Raw genomic sequence first — 24,364 nt, forward strand, 5'->3', positions numbered from 1 at the left:
ACTTTATTCCAACGACACAGTTATTGTTGAGCTGCACTACAGCCTCCAAAAAAGGGGTTTAAACGCGATTGAATATCTTCTAATATAAACCCTACTGTGAGAAAAAGAAAGAGTAACTATTTGCAAGATCAGACTCGTTTGTGAAATGTAGTAAAGCCCTGATATAACAATTAAAAATAAACAAAGATTGCTTTCGTTTTCAAAATGTGCAACATCAGGCTTCAAATATGAACTCTCCCCCATCCTCCACAGCTGTATTTTCACACATCGCCCAAATTGATCTACAAAAGAGGAGCAAAGGAGCTTCATAACTGAGACCTAGAAAGACAATACTTAGCCACAAAAAGATAAACAAATTATTTTATCTAATAAGTTAAGTCAGTATCCACCTCGTTCGCAGTGAATATTTTTGTGGAGACACCCTAGGAGTAGCATTGTAGAATTTGAAAACCAAAAAAATAGAAAATTGCTTGTACCGATATATATAATGCACAGGAAATGGTAGTATATAATCGTAGTTACGTAGTTCTTGGTCATTGACCAATTTGCAATGTAACCAGACGTTTATGGCTTCTGCCTCTCATCGGTGTTACAACAGTGCTATATTCGTTGCCCGAAACGTCAGATTATATGGAATAATTACCCAGCACTACGATTATATCTTTCTTGCCGTCAGAGTTTATTTCCGCTTCGAGACTCAACGAAATAAGACACTTGCAAAAGAGGTCGAGACCGTGGCGTAGGACGATACATTATATACGAATACATGTATATGTATTAGAAAAACAATGAAACTTGTCATGCAATATGAGAGTTTCATGTACCAGTCAATTCCACCATGCTTTTACTATGGACGTACATCATGTTTTTACAGATCGTTCACTGGACATGGCATTCGACTTACTAAATGCGAGCAGAACAAATAATTGTTGGTTTCAAAATTGATTTAGATGAAAGAAAACTTTAAAGCTGTTTTACCACGTATCATGAAATTTTTTTTAAAGAAAAATCTTCTGAAAACATGCAAATATTGACTTTTTGAAAGTACAATGTATTTTAATAGGAATTTATTTTATTTATATATATTTATATATATTTATTTATAGGAATTTATGTTAACGTATTATTTTATAAAAATAGATAGTATTCGAAAGAATTTCCAAATAATTCGGCGCAACCATTAGTGAACATATTATAAGGATATGATGTTTTTAGCACATGTAATCCGAACAAAATTGTGAGATGTGTCGAAATCTTGTTACCATGGTAACTAGTCGCAAATTATTAAAAAATCATTATTTGCGTGAGTGTTTTACACATTTTTGTGTGTGCGTGCAAAAAGTAATGGACGACGAACTTTATTTTTGCACAACAAATAGGTATTGCATATTTGAAATACTGCTGCTCCTGGTTATTCTCGTTCCGAGAATTTCGGTGATGACAACATTCTATGTAACTTAATTTCGGTGATGACAACATTCTATGTAACTTAATTTCGGTGATGACAACATTCTATGTAACTTAATTTCGGTGATGACAACATTCTATGTAACTTAATTTCGGCGATGACAACATTCTATGTAACTTAATTTCGGTGATGACAACATTCTATGTAACTCAATTTCAGAGTTGATAACATTCTATGTAACTTAGTTTCGGTGTTGACAACATTCCATGTCACTTAATTTTGGTGTTGAAAGCATTCTATGTCACTTAATTTCGATGTTGACAACATTCTATGTCACTTAATTTCGGTATTGAAAGCATTCTATGTCACTTAATTTCGATGTTGACAACATTCTATGTCACTTAATTTCGGTGTTGAAAGCATTCTATGTCACTTAATTTCGGTGTTGAAAGCATTCTATGTAACTTAATTTCAGAGTTGACAACATTCTATGTAACTTAATTTCGGTGATGACAACATTCTATGTAACTTAATTTCAGAGTTGACAACATTCTATGTAACTTAATTTCAAAGTTGACAACATTCTATGTAACTTAATTTCGGTGATGACAACATTCTATGTAATTTAATTTCAGAGTTGACAACATTCTATGTAACTTAATTTCGGTGATGACAACATTCTATGTAACTTAATTTCGGAGTTGACAACATTCTATGTAACTTAATTTCAGAGTTGACAACATTCTATGTAACTTAATTTCGGTGATGACAACATTCTATGTAACTTAATTTCAGAGTTGACAACATTCTATGTAACTTAATTTCGGCGATGACAACATTCTATGTAACTTAATTTCAGAGTTGACAACATTCCATGTAACTTAATTTCAGAGTTGACAACATTCTATGTAACTTAATTTCGGTGATGACAACATTCTATGTAACTTAATTTCAGAGTTGACAACATTCTATGTAACTTAATTTCGGCGATGACAACATTCTATGTAACTTAATTTCAGAGTTGACAACATTCTATGTAACTTAATTTCGGTGATGACAACATTCTATGTAACTTAATTTCAGAGTTGACAACATTCTATGTAACTTAATTTCGGCGATGACAACATTCTATGTAACTTAATTTCAGAGTTGACAACATTCTATGTAACTTAATTTCGGTGATGACAACATTCTATGTAACTTAATTTCAGAGTTGACAACATTCTATGTAACTTAATTTCGGCGATGACAACATTCTATGTAACTTAATTTCAGAGTTGACAACATTCTATGTAACTTAATTTCAGAGTTGACAACATTCTATGTAACTTAATTTCAGAGTTGACAACATTCTATGTAACTTAATTTCGGTGATGACAACATTCTATGTAACTTAATTTCAGAGTTGACAACATTCTATGTAACTTAATTTCGGCGATGACAACATTCTATGTAACTTAATTTCAGAGTTGACAACATTCTATGTAACTTAATTTCGGTGATGACAACATTCTATGTAACTTAATTTCAGAGTTGACAACATTCTATGTAACTTAATTTCGGCGATGACAACATTCTATGTCACTTAATTTCAGAGTTGACAACATTCTATGTAACTTAATTTCAGAGTTGACAACATTCTATGTAACTTAATTTCGGAGTTGACAACATTCTATGTAACTTAATTTCAGAGTTGACAACATTCTATGTAACTTAATTTCGGTGATGACAACATTCTATGTAACTTAATTTCAGAGTTGACAACATTCTATGTAACTTAATTTCAGAGTTGACAACATTCTATGTAACTTAATTTCGGTGTTGACAACATTCTATGTAACTTAATTTCGGTGACGACAACATTCTATGTAACTTAATTTCAGAGTTGACAACATTCTATGTAACTTAATTTCGGCGATGACAACATTCTATGTCACTTAATTTCAGAGTTGACAACATTCTATGTAACTTAATTTCAGAGTTGACAACATTCTATGTAACTTAATTTCGGAGTTGACAACATTCTATGTAACTTAATTTCAGAGTTGACAACATTCTATGTAACTTAATTTCGGTGATGACAACATTCTATGTAACTTAATTTCAGAGTTGACAACATTCTATGTAACTTAATTTCAGAGTTGACAACATTCTATGTAACTTAATTTCGGTGTTGACAACATTCTATGTAACTTAATTTCGGTGACGACAACATTCTATGTAACTTAATTTCGGTGACGACTACATTCTATGTAACTTATTTTCGGTGTTGACAACATTCTATGTAACTTAATTTCGATTTTGTAACATGTTGTACCTCAGCCAGTATTGGTTGCAGTTTTCGCACATAGGCGTATTTGAATTTTGAATTGAACGAATTCTGGGCGAACATCAATGTCCAAAAATATTTGTTCTCACGCATATCGTATCCCGGTATTGGTGTGGAATTGGGTTGCGTAAAGTAGTCTTCATAGGAATGCCTTAATTATTACATCACACAAGATTGCACAATAAGAATTGCACAACCTTTTGGAATACAAAATTTGGATTTGGGTCGGGAATGTAACTACATAAAGAACAAATACAACACAATTGCAAAGAAACATAAAGAGAAGGAAAAATGTCAGACAAATAATTGAACGTCATCAATATTCAGGGGGCGTTGGCGGTGTTACACGTAAGTCAATTGTTCGTGAAGAAAGACGTAGACGCACTAGTTACTCCAACATTATAAGGTCATTTATTATCAACAACCCACATGCATTTTATATCTCAACAATATTTTATTTTGGAGGATTTGTTTGCTCTAGTATATCCAGTATAAGTCCAAGGATCTTAACCATCATGACCCAACGCCCTCATTTTTCCGAGTTAGAAAAATAAGAATGTCTTACTATTTCCTTACAGAGTCTTTATATATAGACATACTGTTTTCTCAAAAACGAGGTTGGAGCTTTATTATTGCTAATATATTGTGATATAATAATCTCTCAGAGCACAAACAAGTGTCATGATGAACTTTTACTGATTTGCAACACTGAACTACAGAGGGCGCATAGGCCCATACTATCATAAGCGAAGTGCACGTACAGTCGGTTTCATTTGTAATATTGTGACTGTCCGGGCGTCCGAAATTGAAATTGAGTCTAGTTCAACCGTGGTACAAACTACAATATGCTGGGTCTAGAATTGGTGCTAAATCTTGTGAAAAAATGTCAACAGAAAAAGCTTCTTGTCGCAATTGCAGTCGTACTGGGCATCTACGTAGCAAAAAGGTCAGCAGCTCGGAGGCGGTTATTGATGCATCGAAAAAAAGCTTTGGAGAGACAACACGAAGCTACTCGTATGAAAATAGCGCTCGCTGAGAGACTCCATACACACGACAAGGTAACATAAATTTGAAAAGAAATCGTCAAATAACATTTTCATAACATATACAACTCGAGCATACAACCCAGGATGCTTTGCCACTGATTTTCCCTAGTATGTTTTGTGACCGCAATCGTCTCGTGTGGGCGTGTCAAGGGCGTCACTATCCGCTATCGCCGATGTTTGTGGGAGAGTGTGTGTGTGTGTCGTGCAGTATGATGATAATTAATATAAGGACTACCGATATGCATACTCACCCTGCCTACAAGGCTGTTATAGGGATCATAATTATCAGATCAACCGCTGAAGGAGTGATTCAGTAAAAATAAAACCCAGCGAATACTGTAGACTACTTTATTTTTGCTTGGAATTTATTTTCGCTATTTTCGCTGGAGGGATAATTCCGTGAAAATAAAATCCAGCGAATATACTTTTTTTTCCTATATTTCACATTAAACTGATCAAAAATCAGTGAAAATAAATTCCATAAAAAACGCCCAAAAAGCCTTTTCAGCGAAAATTAATTCCAGCGAAAATAAACTATTTCACAGTATACCTTTCTTCCTATATTTTACATTTAATCAATGAAAGTAAATTGAGTACAAAACACCAAAAAAGTATTTCCAGTGAAAATTAATTCCAGCTAAAATAAAGTATATTACTTGATGAGACAAAATTATTAGTTTCCATTAAAAAAAAATTGACCACGGCATTTTGACTGAATGATTGACGGAATGCCATGAGACAACAAATTTAAGCCACAATAGTGTGAACGAATTAAGAGCACTTTTGTTTGACAGTTCATATTATAATACCGGTAACTTCTGAATATATGCAACCAAAAGGTAATAATAAACATAATGATGGTCTGTTTAACTGTAAAAGTGTAAAAAAAAAAAAATACCAGAGACTCGTGTGGCTCAGTGTTTCAGTCTGCCATGTACTACTACCGTAAAGAATGTGAATATAGATGTGCAGCACAAAGTTAAAATATAAATGTCTGCATTGAATGAACAGAGTGCAGATTTAGCCCACTAATAAGGAATATTTACAAAGCGCTTAACCCTCCATTTCTCACCCCATGTGACCAAGGCTAGATCAGCAGCACACAGAGCTATGTGCATTAGATGAACTCAACATATACAATATTAACTTTTACTCACTCTAATTTTCTGCACTTTTTTATTCTGCAAATGAACCACAATTTTGGGACCCACAGTCAAAATTTGAGTAAATTTTCAGTTTTTACTCAAAAAAATTGACTATTTTTTGTTCCAGTCGTCTGAAGAAAAATGCAGACTATAAACAAGACTATTTTGTGAATTTGTGATGAAAAGAGGGAACTGGCGATGAAAAGGTTAATAGCCACAGCGACACTGATTCACAAGCTCTATATAGCTAGATAAAAATAACATATAAATACAAATTACCCAACAATCCTCATAATATTACATGGTATTAGGAGTGAACTTAGTCATGTGACAAGTCACAGTGAAAAATAAATTTTTGCTATGAACCTCATGTAACATTATTTTACAAGGATGAAATAAAATTAATATTATTTTGCAGGTAATTCTGGCTAAACGTTTAAGGATCATTGAAATGTCACTGAGTGAACTGAGTAAAGCTTTGAAATCTGGTTCTTTATCTGCAGTAGAAGTTTTACATGCATATCAAGCCAAGGTAAGAACTCGATCACCGCGTACATCAACTCAATCACCGCGTACATCAACATACTTCTTTCACCTCCGTGTACCGGTAATATAGATTTTTTACAGTACTAAAATAATTCCTGAACAGATTTTTTTCTAAACTGGGGAACAGGGGCACGGTGCTCTGATACTCTCGGCTGGTGCCCTCTTGCTGATTGAACTTTCAAGTCATAAATATATTTCTTGAGCCATGCTGCCGTATACAACATGAAATCTTTCTCAAATATATTTTTCTCTGTGAAAACTTCCCAGCAACACCCAGCTGACAATGTGTCTGGACACCAAATACACTAAAATTACTCCAAAAATATTTCAATGGCGATAGATACACTGTTAAAACGATGCAGAAACCTCTGATATGGTGTTTCCAGGTCGATACGCCCTTCCACACCTTCCACACCTATCCCCCCGCTTGGTCGCTCCGCTCCCTCACCTGTGTGTGCTCCCTCTTGTTCATTTTTTCTAGAAAAACCCCTGCTGATTAATATCAGGAAGTTGGTAATATTTGGTAAAACACTGGTCTTCATTATAATGATAAAAAATTCCTCTCAGCTTTCCAATTTATATTTTATTTCATATTTTTGTCCATTATTATTAGTAAAACCAAACAATATATATAATATATATATATAGCTAAACCACTCATTTGCATAATTTTTTTATTTTTGGTCTGTTTTGAAAACACTGACCAGTACATTTCATAGTGTGAGGTGGGTTTGTAGTGTAATCCTCTTATAATACCATTTTTACTGAATTATCCCAAACACTGACATGATATAGAATGAGATAGTAAACATAACCAATTTGAAAATTTTTCCAAATAAAGTGAAATATTTGAAGATTAAAAAAAAAATGTTTTACAGTCCCTTGCCTAATGGCTATTGCATTGTTTAGATCACTTTGCAATGACCTTTGTTGATGAAAAATGTACTATCCAATAACTCCAAAATGACCTTTTTAACCAAATGAATAATTGGGGTGTTGACACTGTAATATGTATACTAACAATACCTGCTGAAAAATTGACAAATTCATTTTCCATTTAATTGCATATTATTAAAGTATAAGAATTAAACATGTAGGTTACATATTGTTCTATTGTTGTCTCATTTGCAGTTCACACTCCTCATTGCTTTACCTGCAAGGAATACTATTGCAAAGATAAGATTTCTTGTCATACAAAAATTTATTTTGAGTCAACTTTCACAAAATTAATCTTTTTTTTGATACTGTCTTTTTAGTCTGAAATGTGAATGAAAAAATTATCATGGTAATTGAAGGGTTGTGTAAATGATAAGTTGATTACCCCGGTAATTTCAAAGATTTGTCATGATTGTGTATTATAGTGATTTCACTCTAAAAATGAATATTAATTGATGAAATGTACAAGTCAGGTCATCCAACAAGTTCACATTCCTTCACAATCTTGAATTCATAGATTAAATAAAACAACATAGTGTGTACACCAATGATATCAGCAACCATTTTAAACAATCATTAACAACTGATTGGCTCTAAAAGTTTGATAAGTTGAACTTTATTTGAATCACCCCAATTTTTATCACCTTTGTTAAATTGATTGCTTTAATCAAATTAAGTGTTAGTATTGAGTGAAGAATATATCACAGGCCGAATATGTGGCATGTGGTCGATGACTAAATACCCTGGATGTTGCTACTGTAAGTATAAAACATGTATCTGTAAAAGTTGTATTCTGTGTTTATTTCTGCTGTCTACATATTAATGATTGTCCATCATGGTCATCAACTTTGCATTCTCAACAAATTTGTTTAAACTTTTTGTTGAAAAGGACTGGCCTGATTGTTTTCATATTTTATATATATAATAATAATAATAATAATAAACTTTATTGATATCGTATTCTTTATAGAATCTTGAGTTAAATTACAATAAAGTAAGGATGAAAAAAAATAAAATAATAAAATAAAATAACAGAAAAATGATGATAATAACTGAGAAAAAAAAAATATGTGTTGTTGATATTTATAATCCAACTTCTTTAGTGTAGATCAGATCACTTTCAGACTACAGTGACTATTTGCTAAGTCATGCCTCAGTAAGTCTAAGTTCTTTTGCTGTCCGTTTTGAAGTAAAACAACTAAATATTTCGCATTGGTCGTTAAAGTGCTGGAGTAGACAGCTTAACACCTGCTGGCCATCAATTACTGAGATGCAAAAGGTGATGGCGGCCTGACTCGAGGTGTCAGCGGGGTATGAAATCGCAACTTTATGTACTTCTCGGCCTTTCATGAGACCCCTTGGTAAGTCACGACCTTCGATAAATCACGGTTTTTGCTTAGATCTCAACAACCACGACTTTGTCAGGGGTATTTGCATCATAGACTGTGGAGCTATCACAGCCACATACTACTCATTTTGGTACATACTCATAGCACCAGGCCATACATAAAGGTGACAATGTTCTTGTTTTATCTTTATCAACTTTTTTGCTTATTTATATAATCTGAGCTTTCTTACATGAACTGAAAGTGGACTTGTTTTGATTTGCTTCTTGGACCCAGACCATACCCACCACCTGTTGAGTTACATTCATCTGATTGCTCAGACTGGCTTAGCTTGGTTTGCTTATTGGAGGAGAAAATTCACAAACAAATTAATAGCAGATTGCATATAAACTTAACAAAAATTGAAAATCCTAGCTGTATTTACAAGGTTACACTTACCACAAGTTTTCATGTGGCTGCTGGGATATTTTGTTATCGCTGTCTATCATTTTATTCTCTTTGTAATTTAGTGTTTCATGTACCTTTACACTTCATTGATCATTTTGATGGTAAATTATCCAAGAACATACTGTATTTTTCAGTTTGCTAATATTTTTTTCACAAATTCCACAAGACACATTGCACTGTACCATCAACATCTATTTCTACACATGCAGAGAGTTACTCTAAACATCGCTTATGACTGAAAATGAACCTTAAATCCCAAACTATATTGAGTCATAAATCAAAGTTAGCTTGCAGCATTTTGTTAAAACCAAATTGTCAGCATGATTCTAATTTAATGATGGTTGATAAGAGTAAGTGAATGCCCTAATAACACATGCCATTTCACACTGATTGTACAAATTACATGGACACAATCCCAGAAATTAATTAATATAACAACAGTTTTTTTTTCTAGGCATTAGAATGTAGCAGTCAGACTAACTGCGTAACCGAACCGATAATTGAAGCAGAGGTAAGAAAAATGTTTTCTATTGAAATACTGTAAATAATTTTAATTTCACAAGAGACAAAGAGACATATAGAAATATTAAAAATATTGAGTAGTGAAAATGTTACTGATGACCTTAACATGTCTGGATTGAGTCACTCAATCTTTTATAAAATTTTGCTGCTATACCCAGGATGGACACATTGTGTGAAGTTCCACAGTGGAAATTAAACAGTTTACATGTATTTGTATGAGAAAGTTTATAAGTGTATTAGCATGTAGTCACTTTCACTGTTATAAAATAAAATAAAATGAAAGATCTGTCTTGCAGTGTCGTTAACATTGTCTTATGAAATTGTTGGTTTGTGCAGCATTCTGATAAATTGACACATGAAATATATGACCCCACACATAAAAACTATATACAAGCTAAAGCTGGGCTTAGATAGTTTCCCTATGGTTTGTTAACAGGAATGGGCAAAAGAACTTGATGCAAATGGTGATAAAGGTGGAATTCTTTATGGTATACCAGTCAGTGTCAAAGAGTGTGTGTATCTTAAGGTAATGAACAAATAAACGTGGCTCAATGCTAATGAGAATAGTGGTTCTAGAATCTGGCGAATGGTTAGTATTAGGTATTAAGTTCAAGTTCAGGTATTTGTATGCCAAAAATGGATAGATTCACACTCTAGGTACTAAGTACCACATACACAAATAAGAGTCACAGTAAAATAATTTGTGATATATCTGTAATGCAATGAGCTGGTGGGCAGGCTTTTTTGTCAACCCAAGTTAAGTTATTTGCAATGAGCTGGTGGGCAGGCTTTCTGTCAACCCAAGTACAGTTATTTGCAATGAGCTGGTGGGCAGGCTTTCTGTCATCCCAAGTAAAGTTATTTGCAATGAGCTGGTGGGCAGGCTTTCTGTCAACCCAAGTTAAGTTATTTGCAATGAGCTGGTGGGCAGGCTTTCTGTCAACCCAAGTACAGTTATTTGCAATGAGCTGGTGGGCAGGCTTTCTGTCATCCCAAGTAAAGTTATTTGCAATGAGCTGGTGGGCAGGCTTTCTGTCAACCCAAGTTAAGTTATTTGCAATGAGCTGGTGGGCAGGCTTTCTGTCAACCCAAGTTAAGTTATTTGCAATGCGCTGGTGGGCAGGCTTTTTTGTCAACCCAAGTTAAGTTAATTGCAATGAGCTGGTGGGCAGGCTTTCTGTCAACCCAAGTACAGTTATTTGCAATGAGCTGGTGGGCAGGCTTTCTGTCATCCCAAGTAAAGTTATTTGCAATGAGCTGGTGAGCAGGCTTTCTGTCAACCCAAGTTAAGTTATTTGCAATGAGCTGGTGGGCAGGCTTTCTGTCAACCCAAGTTAAGTTATTTGCAATGAGCTGGTGGGCAGGCTTTCTGTCAACCCAAGTTAAGTTATTTGCAATGAGCTGGTGGGCAGGCTTTCTGTCAACCCAAGTTAAGTTATTTGCAATGCGCTGGTGGGCAGGCTTTTTTGTCAACCCAAGTTAAGTTATTTGCAATGAGCTGGTGGGCAGGCTTTCTGTCAACCCAAGTACAGTTATTTGCAATGAGCTGGTGGGCAGGCTTTCTGTCATCCCAAGTAAAGTTATTTGCAATGAGCTGGTGGGCAGGCTTTCTGTCAACCCAAGTTAAGTTATTTGCAATGAGCTGGTGGGCAGGCTTTCTGTCAACCCAAGTTAAGTTATTTGCAATGAGCTGGTGGGCAGGCTTTCTGTCAACCCAGGTAAAGTTATTTGCATTGAGCTGGTGGGCAGGCTTTCTGTCAACCCAGGTAAAGTTATTTGCAATGAGCTGGTGGGCAGGCTTTCTGTCAACCCAAGTTAAGTTATTTGCAATGGGCTGGTGGGCAGGCTTTCTGTCATCCCAAGTACAGTTATTTGCAATGAGCTGGTGGACAGGCTTTCTGTCAACCCAAGTTAAGTTATTTGCAATGAGCTGGTGGGCAGGCTTTCTGTCAACCCAAGTTAAGTTATTTGCAATGCGCTGGTGGGCAGGCTTTCTGTCAACCCAAGTTAAGTCATTTGCAATGCGCTGGTGGGCAGGCTTTCTGTCAACCCAAGTACAGTTATTTGCAATGAGCTGGTGGGCAGGCTTTCTGTCAACCCAGGTAAAGTTATTTGCATTGAGCTGGTGGGCAGGCTTTCTGTCAACCCAAGTTAAGTTATTTGCAATGGGCTGATGGGCAGGCTTTCTGTCAACCCAAGTAAAGGTATTTGCAATGAGCTGGTGGGAAGGCTTTCTGTCAACCCTAGTAAAGTTATTTGCAATGAGCTGGTGGGCTCACTTTCTGTCAACCCAAGTAAAGTTATTTGCAATGAGCTGGTGGACAGGCTTTCTGTCAACCCAGGTAAAATTATTTGCAATGAGCTGGTGGACAGGCTTTCTGTCAACCCAGGTAAAGTTATTTGCATTGAGCTGATGGGCTCGCTTTCTGTCAACCCAAGTTAAGTTATTTGCAATGAGCTGGTGGGCTCACTTTCTGTCAACCCAAGTTAAGTTATTTGCAATGGGCTGGTGGGCAGGCTTTCTGTCAACCCAAGTAAAGGTATTTGCAATGAGCTGGTGGGCAGGCTTTCTGTCAACCCAAGTAAAGTTATTTGCAATGCGCTGGTGGGCAGGCTTTCTGTCAATCCAAGTAAAGTTATTTGCAATGAGCTGGTGGGCAGGTTTTCTGTCAACCCAAGTTAAGTTATTTGCAATGAGCTGGTGTGCAGGCTTTCTGTCAACCCAAGTACAGTTATTTGCAATGAGCTGGTGGGCAGGCTTTCTGTCATCCCAAGTAAAGTTATTTGCAATGAGCTGGTGGGCAGGCTTTCTGTCAACCCAAGTTAAGTTATTTGCAATGAGCTGGTGGGCAGGCTTTCTGTCAACCCAAGTAAAGTTATTTGCAATGAGCTGTTGGGCAGGCTTTCTGTCAACCCAGGTAAAGTTATTTGCATTGAGCTGGTGGGCAGGCTTTCTGTCAACCCAAGTTAAGTTATTTGCAATGAGCTGGTGGGCAGGCTTTCTGTCAACCCAAGTTAAGTTATTTGCAATGGGCTGGTGGGCAGGCTTTCTGTCATCCCAAGTACAGTTATTTGCAATGAGCTGGTGGACAGGCTTTCTGTCAACCCAAGTTAAGTTATTTGCAATGAGCTGGTGGGCAGGCTTTCTGTCAACCCAGGTAAAGTTATTTGCATTGAGCTGGTGGGCAGGCTTTCTGTCAACCCAAGTAAAGTTATTTGCAATGGGCTGGTGGGCAGGCTTTCTGTCAACCCAAGTTAAGTTGTTTGCAATGCGCTGGTGGGCAGGCTTTCTGTCAACCCAAGTTAAGTTATTTGCAATGAGCTGGTGGGCAGGCTTTCTGTCAACCCAAGTTAAGTTATTTGCAATAAGCTGGTGGGCAGGCTTTCTGTCAACCCAAGTAAAGTTATTTGCAATGAGCTGGTGGGCAGGCTTTCTGTCAACCCAAGTTAAGTTATTTGCAATGCGCTGGTGGGCAGGCTTTCTGTCAACCCAAGTACAGTTATTTGCAATGAGCTGGTGGGCAGGCTTTCTGTCAACCCAGGTAAAGTTATTTGCATTGAGCTGGTGGGCAGGCTTTCTGTCAACCCAAGTTAAGTTATTTGCAATGGGCTGGTGGGCAGGCTTTCTGTCAACCCAAGTAAAGGTATTTGCAATGAGCTGGTGGGAAGGCTTTCTGTCAACCATAGTAAAGTTATTTGCAATGAGCTGGTGGGCTCACTTTCTGTCAACCCAAGTAAAGTTATTTGCAATGAGCTGGTGGACAGGCTTTCTGTCAACCCAGGTAAAATTATTTGCAATGAGCTGGTGGACAGGCTTTCTGTCAACCCAAGTAAAGTTATTTGCAATGAGCTGGTGGACAGGCTTTCTGTCAACCCAGGTAAAGTTATTTGCATTGAGCTGATGGGCTCGCTTTCTGTCAACCCAAGTTAAGTTATTTGCAATGAGCTGGTGGGCTCACTTTCTGTCAACCCAAGTTAAGTTATTTGCAATGGGCTGGTGGGCAGGCTTTCTGTCAACCCAGGTAAAGTTATTTGCAATGAGCTGGTGGACAGGCTTTCTGTCAACCCAAGTTAAGTTATTTGCAATGCGCTGGTGGGCAGGCTTTCTGTCAACCCAAGTTAAGTTATTTGCAATGGGCTGGTGGGCAGGCTTTCTGTCATCCCAAGTAAAGGTATTTGCAATATGCTGGTGGGCAGGCTTTCAGTCAACCCAATTAAAGTTATTTGCAATGGGCTGGTAGGCAGGCTTTCTGTCAATCCAAGTAAAGTTATTTGCAATGAGCTGGTGGGCAGGCTTTCTGTCAACCCAAGTAAAGTTATTTGCAATGAACTGGTGGGCAGGCTTTCTGTCAACCCAAGTTAAGTTGTTTGCAATGCGCTGGTGGGCAGGCTTTCTGTCAACCCAAGTTAAGTTATTTGCAATGAGCTGGTGGGCAGGCTTTCTGTCAACCCAAGTTAAGTTATTTGCAATAAGCTGGTGGGCAGGCTTTCTGTCAACCCAAGTAAAGTTATTTGCAATGAGCTGGTGGGCAGGCTTTCTGTCAACCCAAGTTAAGTTATTTGCAATGCGCTGGTGGGCAGGCTTTCTGTCAACCCAAGTACAGTTATTTGCAATGAGCTGGTGGGCAGGCTTTCTGTCAACCCAGGTAAAGTTATTTGCATTGAGCTGGTGGGCAGGCTTTCTGTCAACCCAAGTTAAGTTATTTGCAATGGGCTGGTGGGCAGGCTTTCTGTCAACCCAAGTAAAGGTATTTGCAATGAGCTGGTGGGAAGGCTTTCTGTCAACCCTAGTAAAGTTATTTGCAATGAGCTGGTGGGCTCGCTTTCTGTCAACCCAAGTAAAGTTATTTGCAATGAGCTGGTGGGCTCACTTTCTGTCAACCCAAGTTAAGTTATTTGCAATGAGCTGGTGGACAGGCTTTTTGTCAACCCAGGTAAAGTTATTTGCATTGAGCTGGTGGGCTCGCTTTCTGTCAACCCAAGTTAAGTTATTTGCAATGGGCTGGTGGGCAGGCTTTCTGTCATCCCAAGTAAAGTTATTTGCAATATGCTGGTGGGCAGGCTTTCTGTCAACCCAATTAAAGTTATTTGCAATGGGCTGGTAGGCAGGCTTTCTGTCAATCCAAGTAAAGTGATTTGCAATGGGCTGGTGGGCAGGCTTTCTGTCAACCCAAGTTATGTTATTTGCAATAAGCTGGTGGGCAGGCTTTCTGTCAACCCAAGTAAAGTTATTTGCAATGAGCTGGTGGGCAGGCTTTCTGTCATCCCAAGTAAAGTTATTTGCAATGAGCTGGTGGGCAGGCTTTCTGTCAACCCAAGTTAAGTTATTTGCAATGAGCTGGTGGGCAGGCTTTCTGTCAACCCAAGTTAAGTTATTTGCAATGAGCTGGTGGGCAGGCTTTCTGTCAACCCAAGTTAAGTTATTTGCAATGAGCTGGTGGGCAGGCTTTCTGTCAACCCAAGTTAAGTTATTTGCAATGCGCTGGTGGGCAGGCTTTTTTGTCAACCCAAGTTAAGTTATTTGCAATGAGCTGGTGGGCAGGCTTTCTGTCAACCCAAGTACAGTTATTTGCAATGAGCTGGTGGGCAGGCTTTCTGTCATCCCAAGTAAAGTTATTTGCAATGAGCTGGTGGGCAGGCTTTCTGTCAACCCAGGTAAAGTTATTTGCATTGAGCTGGTGGGCAGGCTTTCTGTCAACCCAAGTTAAGTTATTTGCAATGGGCTGGTGGGCAGGCTTTCTGTCAACCCAAGTAAAGGTATTTGCAATGAGCTGGTGGGAAGGCTTTCTGTCAACCCTAGTAAAGTTATTTGCAATGAGCTGGTGGGCTCACTTTCTGTCAACCCAAGTAAAGTTATTTGCAATGAGCTGGTGGACAGGCTTTCTGTCAACCCAGGTAAAATTATTTGCAATGAGCTGGTGGACAGGCTTTCTGTCAACCCAAGTAAAGTTATTTGCAATGAGCTGGTGGACAGGCTTTCTGTCAACCCAGGTAAAGTTATTTGCATTGAGCTGATGGGCTCGCTTTCTGTCAACCCAAGTTAAGTTATTTGCAATGAGCTGGTGGGCTCACTTTCTGTCAACCCAAGTTAAGTTATTTGCAATGGGCTGGTGGGCAGGCTTTCTGTCAACCCAAGTAAAGTTATTTGCAATGAGCTGGTGGGCAGGCTTTCTGTCAACCCAAGTATAGTTATTTGCAATGCGCTGGTGGGCAGGCTTTCTGTCAATCCAAGTAAAGTTATTTGCAATGAGCTGGTGGGCAGGTTTTCTGTCAACCCAAGTTAAGTTATTTGCAATGAGCTGGTGTGCAGGCTTTCTGTCAACCCAAGTACAGTTATTTGCAATGAGCTGGTGGGCAGGCTTTCTGTCATCCCAAGTAAAGTTATTTGCAATGAGCTGGTGGGCAGGCTTTCTGTCAACCCAAGTTAAGTTATTTGCAATGAGCTGGTGGGCAGGCTTTCTGTCAACCCAAGTAAAGTTATTTGCAATGAGCTGGTGGGCAGGCTTTCTGTCAACCCAGGTAAAGTTATTTGCATTGAGCTGGTGGGCAGGCTTTCTGTCAACCCAAGTTAAGTTATTTGCAATGAGCTGGTGGGCAGGCTTTCTGTCAACCCAAGTTAAGTTATTTGCAATGGGCTGGTGGGCAGGCTTTCTGTCATCCCAAGTACAGTTATTTGCAATGAGCTGGTGGACAGGCTTTCTGTCAACCCAAGTTAAGTTATTTGCAATGAGCTGGTGGGCAGGCTTTCTGTCAACCCAGGTAAAGTTATTTGCATTGAGCTGGTGGGCAGGCTTTCTGTCAACCCAAGTTAAGTTATTTGCAATGGGCTGGTGGGCAGGCTTTCTGTCAACCCAAGTTAAGTTGTTTGCAATGCGCTGGTGGGCAGGCTTTCTGTCAACCCAAGTTAAGTTATTTGCAATGAGCTGGTGGGCAGGCTTTCTGTCAACCCAAGTTAAGTTATTTGCAATAAGCTGGTGGGCAGGCTTTCTGTCAACCCAAGTAAAGTTATTTGCAATGAGCTGGTGGGCAGGCTTTCTGTCAACCCAAGTTAAGTTATTTGCAATGCGCTGGTGGGCAGGCTTTCTGTCAACCCAAGTACAGTTATTTGCAATGAGCTGGTGGGCAGGCTTTCTGTCAACCCAGGTAAAGTTATTTGCATTGAGCTGGTGGGCAGGCTTTCTGTCAACCCAAGTTAAGTTATTTGCAATGGGCTGGTGGGCAGGCTTTCTGTCAACCCAAGTAAAGGTATTTGCAATGAGCTGGTGGGAAGGCTTTCTGTCAACCATAGTAAAGTTATTTGCAATGAGCTGGTGGGCTCACTTTCTGTCAACCCAAGTAAAGTTATTTGCAATGAGCTGGTGGACAGGCTTTCTGTCAACCCAGGTAAAATTATTTGCAATGAGCTGGTGGACAGGCTTTTTGTCAACCCAAGTAAAGTTATTTGCAATGAGCTGGTGGACAGGCTTTCTGTCAACCCAGGTAAAGTTATTTGCATTGAGCTGATGGGCTCGCTTTCTGTCAACCCAAGTTAAGTTATTTGCAATGAGCTGGTGGGCTCACTTTCTGTCAACCCAAGTTAAGTTATTTGCAATGGGCTGGTGGGCAGGCTTTCTGTCAACCCAGGTAAAGTTATTTGCAATGAGCTGGTGGACAGGCTTTCTGTCAACCCAAGTTAAGTTATTTGCAATGCGCTGGTGGGCAGGCTTTCTGTCAACCCAAGTTAAGTTAATTGCAATGGGCTGGTGGGCAGGCTTTCTGTCATCCCAAGTAAAGGTATTTGCAATATGCTGGTGGGCAGGCTTTCAGTCAACCCAATTAAAGTTATTTGCAATGGGCTGGTAGGCAGGCTTTCTGTCAATCCAAGTAAAGTTATTTGCAATGAGCTGGTGGGCAGGCTTTCTGTCAACCCAAGTAAAGTTATTTGCAATGAGCTGGTGGGCAGGCTTTCTGTCAACCCAAGTTAAGTTGTTTGCAATGCGCTGGTGGGCAGGCTTTCTGTCAACCCAAGTTAAGTTATTTGCAATGAGCTGGTGGGCAGGCTTTCTGTCAACCCAAGTTAAGTTATTTGCAATAAGCTGGTGGGCAGGCTTTCTGTCAACCCAAGTAAAGTTATTTGCAATGAGCTGGTGGGCAGGCTTTCTGTCAACCCAAGTTAAGTTAATTGCAATGCGCTGGTGGGCAGGCTTTCTGTCAACCCAAGTACAGTTATTTGCAATGAGCTGGTGGGCAGGCTTTCTGTCAACCCAGGTAAAGTTATTTGCATTGAGCTGGTGGGCAGGCTTTCTGTCAACCCAAGTTAAGTTATTTGCAATGGGCTGGTGGGCAGGCTTTCTGTCAACCCAAGTAAAGGTATTTGCAATGAGCTGGTGGGAAGGCTTTCTGTCAACCCTAGTAAAGTTATTTGCAATGAGCTGGTGGGCTCGCTTTCTGTCAACCCAAGTAAAGTTATTTGCAATGAGCTGGTGGGCTCACTTTCTGTCAACCCAAGTTAAGTTATTTGCAATGGGCTGGTGGGCAGGCTTTCTGTCAACCCAGGTAAAGTTATTTGCAATGAGCTGGTGGACAGGCTTTCTGTCAACCCAAGTTAAGTTATTTGCAATGAGCTGGTGGACAGGCTTTCTGTCAACCCAGGTAAAGTTATTTGCATTGAGCTGGTGGGCTCGCTTTCTGTCAACCCAAGTTAAGTTATTTGCAATGGGCTGGTGGGCAGGCTTTCTGTCATCCCAAGTAAAGTTATTTGCAATATGCTGGTGGGCAGGCTTTCTGTCAACCCAATTAAAGTTATTTGCAATGGGCTGGTAGGCAGGCTTTCTGTCAATCCAAGTAAAGTTATTTGCAATGGGCTGGTGGGCAGGCTTTCTGTCAACCCAAGTTAAGTTATTTGCAATAAGCTGGTGGGCAGGCTTTCTGTCAACCCAAGTAAAGTTATTTGCAATGAGCTGGTGGGCAGGCTTTCTGTCAACCCAAGTTAAGTTATTTGCAATAAGCTGGTGGGCAGGCTTTCTGTCAACCCAAGTAAAGTTATTTGCAATGAGCTGGTGGGCAGGCTTTCTGTCAACCCAAGTAAAGTTATTTGCAATGCTCTGGTGGGCAGGCTTTCTGTCAATCCAAGTAAAGTTATTTGCAATGAGCTGGTGGGCAGGTTTTCTGTCAACCCAAGTTAAGGTATTTGCAATGCACTGGTGGGCTCGCTTTCTGTCAACCCAAGTTAAGTTATTTGCAATGAGCTGGTGGGCAGGCTTTCTGTCAACCCAAGTAAAGTTATTTGCAATGCGCTGGTGGGCAGGCTTTCTGTCAACCCAAGTTAAGTTATTTGCAATGCACTTGTGGGCTCGCTTTCTGTCAACCCAAGTAAAGTTATTTGCAATGAGCTGGTGGGCTCGCTTTCTGTCAACCCAAGTAAAGTTATTTGCAATGAGCTGGTGGGCAGGCTTTCTGTCATCCCAAGTTAAGGTATTTGCAATGAGCTGGTGGGCAGGCTTTCTGTCAACGCAAGTAAAGTTATTTGCAATGAGCTGGTGGGCAGGCTTTCTGTCAACCCAAGTTAAGTTATTTGCAATGCGCTGGTGGGCTCGCTTTCTGTCAACCCAAGTTAAGTTATTTGCAATGAGCTGGTGGGCTCGCTTTCTGTCAACCCAAGTAAAGTTATTTGCAATGAGCTGGTGGACAGGCTTTCTGTCAACCCAAGTAAAGTTATTTGCAATGAGCTGGTGGGCTCGCTTTCTGTCAACCCAAGTAAAGTTATTTGCAATGAGCTGGTGGGCAGGCTTTCTGTCAACGCAAGTAAAGTTATTTGCAATGAGCTGGTGGGCAGGCTTTTCTGTAATCCCAAGTAAAGTTATTTGCAATGAGCTGGTGGGCTCGCTTTCTGTCAATCCAAGTACAGTTATTTGCAATGAGCTGGTGGACAGGCTTTCTATCAACCCAAGTAAAGTTATTTGCAATGAGCTGGTGGGCAGGCTTTCTGTCAACCCAAGTAAAGTTATTTGCAATGAGCTGGTGGGCAGGCTTTCTGTCAACGCAAGTAAAGTTATTTGCAATGAGCTGGTGGGCAGGCTTTTCTGTAATCCCAAGTAAAGTTATTTGCAATGAGCTGGTGGGCAGGCTTTCTGTCAACCCAAGTAAAGTTATTTGCAGTGAGCTGGTGGGCAGGCTTTCTGTCAACCCAAGTACAGTTATTTGCAATGAGCTGGTGGGCAGGCTTTCTGTCAACCCAAGTAAAGTTATTTGCAATGAGCTGGTGGGCAGGCTTTCTGTCAACCCAAGTACAGTTATTTGCAATGAGCTGGTGGGCAGGCTTTCTGTCAACCCAAGTTAAGTTATTTGCAATGAGCTGGTGGACAGGCTTTCTGTCAACCCAAGTTAAGTTATTTGCAATGAGCTGGTGGGCAGGCTTTCTGTCAACCCAAGTAAAGTTATTTGCAATGAGCTGGTGGGCAGGCTTTTCTGTTATCCCAAGTAAAGTTATTTGCAATGGGCTGGTGGGCTCGCTTTCTGTCAATCCAAGTACAGTTATTTGCAGTGAGCTGGTGGGCAGGCTTTCTGTCAACCCAAGTACAGTTATTTGCAATGAGCTGGTGGGCAGGCTTTCTGTCAACCCAAGTAAAGTTATTTGCAATGAGCTGGTGGGCAGGCTTTCTGTCAACCCAAGTACAGTTATTTGCAATGAGCTGGTGGGCAGGCTTTCTGTCAACCCAAGTTAAGTTATTTGCAATGAGCTGGTGGACAGGCTTTCTGTCAACCCAAGTTAAGTTATTTGCAATGAGCTGGTGGGCAGGCTTTCTGTCAACCCAAGTAAAGTTATTTGCAATGAGCTGGTGGGCAGGCTTTTCTGTCAACCCAAGTTAAGTTATTTGCAATGAGCTGGTGGACAGGCTTTCTGTCAACCCAAGTAAAGTTATTTGCAATGAGCTGGTGGGCAGGTTTTCTGTCAACCCAAGTAAAGTTATTTGCAATGAGCTGGTGGACAGGCTTTCTATCAACCCAAGTAAAGTTATTTGCAATGAGCTGGTGGGCAGGCTTTCTGTCATCCCAAGTAAAGTTATTTGCATTGAGCTGGTGGGCAGGCTTTCTGTCAACCCAAGTTAAGTTATTTGCAATAAACTGGTGGGCAGGCTTTCTGTCAACCCAAGTTAAGTTATTTGCAATGAGCTGGTGGGCAGGCTTTCTGTCAACCCATGTAAAGTTATTTGCAATGAGCTGGTGGGCAGGCTTTCTATCAACCCAAGTAAAGTTATTTGCAATGAGCTGGTGGGCAGGCTTTCTGTCATCCCAAGTAAAGTTATTTGCAATGAGCTGGTGGGCAGGCTTTCTGTCATCCCAAGTAAAGTTATTTGCAATGAGCTGGTGGGCAGGCTTTCTGTCAACGCAAGTAAAGTTATTTGCAATGAGCTGGTGGGCAGGCTTTCTGTCAACCCAAGTTAAGTTATTTGCAATGAGCTGGTGGGCAGGCTTTCTGTCAACCCAGGTAAAGTTATTTGCAATGAGCTGGTGGGCAGGCTTTCTGTCATCCCAAGTAAAGTTATTTGCAATGAGCTGGTGGGCTCGCTTTCTGTCAACCCAAGTAAAGTTATTTGCAATGAGCTGGTGGACAGGCTTTCTGTCAACCCAAGTTAAGGTATTTGGAATGAGCTGGTGGGCAGGCTTTCTGTCAACCCAAGTTAAGTTATTTGCAATGAGCTGGTGGGCAGGCTTTCTGTCAACCCAAGTTAAGTTATTTGCAATGAGCTGGTGGACAGGCTTTCTGTCAACCCAAGTAAAGTTATTTGCAATGAGCTGGTGGGCAGGCTTTCTGTCAACCCAGGTAAAGTTATTTGCAATGAGCTGGTGGGCAGGCTTTCTGTCATCCCAAGTAAAGTTATTTGCAATGAGCTGGTGGGCTCGCTTTCTGTCAACCCAAGTTAAGTTATTTGCAATGAGCTGGTGGGTTCGCTTTCTGTCAACCCAAGTAAAGTTATTTGCAATGAGCTGGTGGGCTCGCTTTCTGTCAACCCAAGTAAAGTTATTTGCAATGAGCTGGTGGACAAGCTTTCTGTCAACCCAAGTTAAGGTATTTGCAATGAGCTGGTGGGCAGGCTTTCTGTCAACCCAAGTAAAGTTATTTGCAATGAGCTGGTGGGCAGGCTTTCTGTCAACCCACGTTAAGTTATTTGCAATGAGCTGGTGGGCAGGCTTTCTGTCAACCCAAGTAAAGTTATTTGCAATGAGCTGGTGGGCAGGCTTTCTGTCAACCCAAGTAAATTTATTGGCAATGAGCTGGTGGACAGGCTTTCTGTCAACCCAAGTTAAGTTATTTGCAATGCGCTGGTGGGCAGCTGAGCGAGTAAAAATTGGGCTTGATGGCAGCTCATGTCAAACAGTTTATTAATCAATTAGAATGTGAGACCTTTGTGAAACAGTAATTTATTAAATCTGATACTCATTTAATTTTATCCCAATGTCTAGAAATACCGGGATTATAGAAAAACTGAACAACTATACTTACATAAGAAATCTGGTTTACTTTCAGGGATATGACAGTCATTTTGGTATATCTAAATACATTGGTAAAATATGTACTGAAGACCATGTCATAGTTCAAGTGTTAAAAAAGGAAGGAGCCATACCATTTATGAGAACTAATGTACCACAGATCATGCTTAGGTACATGTAAGGGGCAATAGTTAAGTAGAATTACCAGTTGAGTTATGGGCAACATGGATTATTTGTTTTGAACTTTGAACTTTAATTACAGGTAACATACAATGTTAAAACAAACAGAAAATCTATGCCCATAACTTGAAATTTGGTTAACTGTTAATGAAAGTTTGAGTTACTAAATGTGGACAACAAAAACAAATAGGAAACAATGAACTTGACATTGACACTTAATAATATAAATTAATAATGTATCCTCTATGCAGTTTTAGTTGTAGTAACCCAGTATATGGAGAGACATTGAATCCACATGATTGTGAAAGATGTCCTGGTGGTTCTTCTGGAGGTGAAGGTGCTCTAATTGGTATGCATGGATCACAGATTGGAATTGGTTCTGACATCGGTGGGAGTGTTCGCATACCGGCACACTTTTGTGGTATCTCTTCTCTAAAACCAACCAGAAGTAGAATAAGGTATGTGCTGCATCTTAGTATGATATATGTATTTATATATTTGGGTAATAATGTTTCAGCAGGTTGATTACACTAGTACATATTTTTTGGGGAGGTTAAGCAATATTATTATTTTTATTAGTATTTTATTTTATTTTATTTTATTTTATTTTATTTTATTTTATTTTATTTTATTTTATTTTATTTTATTTTATTTTATTTTATTTTATTTTATTTTATTTTATTTTATTTTATTTTATTTTATTTTATTTTATTTTATTTTATTTTATTTTATTTTATTTTATTTTATTTTATTTTATTTTATTTTATTTCAAGTTTAATTGGGCAAGCAAATGTTCTTCCTGGACAAAAAGCATGTAAGTAAAAGTGAATATTAATGATACTGTTGCAATGTTACCTTGGTTACAATTTAAGATCATGGCAGTGGATGTTTTGTATAACTCAAGGCATATGAAGACACACAACCTTATAGATATAATTGCTTTATTCTTCAACCTTATCAAAATTCTAAATTTTTCGATCAAGAATGTTTGGACCTAAGGATATTAAAGTCGAGTCTTTAATGAAAATTTACTATTAGTTTGAAAAATAGTGATGAGTTGAATGTAAAATATAGGAAAAAATCATGATGTATATTTGCTGTATTTTATTTTCACTGAATCATTTTGCCAGCGAAAATAACGAAAATAAATTCCAACGAAAATAAACTAAATAACAACTGAGTATTTAAATGATAAGATAATTATAATAAATATCAGTTATATTATATGCAACAGCCCAATCTATCTATAATACAACTGCTATTCAGTGCTCTGATACAAGTATCAAGTATAATTTAAATGTATTTGTTTCTCACATAGCAATCATGCTAAAGTACTTTCTGTAGTTATTGAGTCAGTTAGTGATTATGACAATTCCTTCTTGCCATTTGATAATTATACAAGTATATATGGAGCTATAAGTAAGTGTTCATAGTAATATCCACAGTGAGTTGTTGGTCCCAGTCTTTGACTACTTGTATGTTTGATTGACACATCAACTTTATTGGTCTTTGTACCTACTTTTCATTCTCCAGTTTGCTAACTGTCAATACAAATTTGATTATACATTGATTATGATATCACTTCATTCAGTCATCATGGTGAAAAGTAAACAGCTGTCAGTGGAAATATCTGCTTTGCTTTGTTGTTGTAATCACCTCTGGTTTATTTGATATCACTGGCAGCATTGTAGTTAATCTTCATTTGTCTTCCTTGGCAATTTAAAACAAAGATCTGATGTTGATCTGGTTTTCTTGATGATATTATTTAATCTGCTATTTTTAACTACCTGCTTAGGTTGGAGTAAATCTCCACAGATTAGATTATTGACTTAGTTTAACAGAGTTATTGACTCTTGATCCTAATTAATAATTCTGTCGGTCATTTCAGTAATTCTTGATTTCCTAGTAGGTGATTTTTTTTCACCACAAGACGTACTTTATGAAAGGCGTGTACTGACAATTTGCTTGAAAAATCAAATGATTTTGTT

At 38.8% G+C, this 24,364-nt stretch overlaps 1 protein-coding gene across 2 annotated transcripts in view; it reads left to right on the plus strand.

Moving 5' to 3' along the window:
• Positions 1-4,478: 4,478 nt before the first annotated feature.
• LOC102802819 (fatty-acid amide hydrolase 1-like) overlaps positions 4,479-24,364 on the plus strand; it is a 30,111-nt gene continuing 10,225 nt past the window's right edge. Inside the window, exons 1-7 of one of the 2 annotated variants that reach the window (XM_078008541.2) lie at positions 4,479-4,795; positions 6,347-6,460; positions 9,658-9,714; positions 10,162-10,251; positions 22,234-22,367; positions 22,628-22,834; positions 23,150-23,190. In XM_078008541.2, the coding sequence (XP_077864667.1) occupies positions 4,583-4,795; positions 6,347-6,460; positions 9,658-9,714; positions 10,162-10,251; positions 22,234-22,367; positions 22,628-22,834; positions 23,150-23,190 (856 nt within the window). In that variant the 5' untranslated portion in view covers positions 4,479-4,582. Of the gene's footprint in view, positions 4,796-6,097; positions 6,135-6,346; positions 6,461-9,657; positions 9,715-10,161; positions 10,252-22,233; positions 22,368-22,627; positions 22,835-23,149; positions 23,191-24,364 lie in introns of those variants that run through there. The other variant, XM_085491441.1, reaches the window with a different exon arrangement.

Source organism: Saccoglossus kowalevskii, chromosome 16 (assembly GCF_978046115.1).
Source record: "Saccoglossus kowalevskii chromosome 16, keSacKowa6.1, whole genome shotgun sequence".
Taxonomy (NCBI): Eukaryota; Metazoa; Hemichordata; class Enteropneusta; family Harrimaniidae; genus Saccoglossus; species Saccoglossus kowalevskii.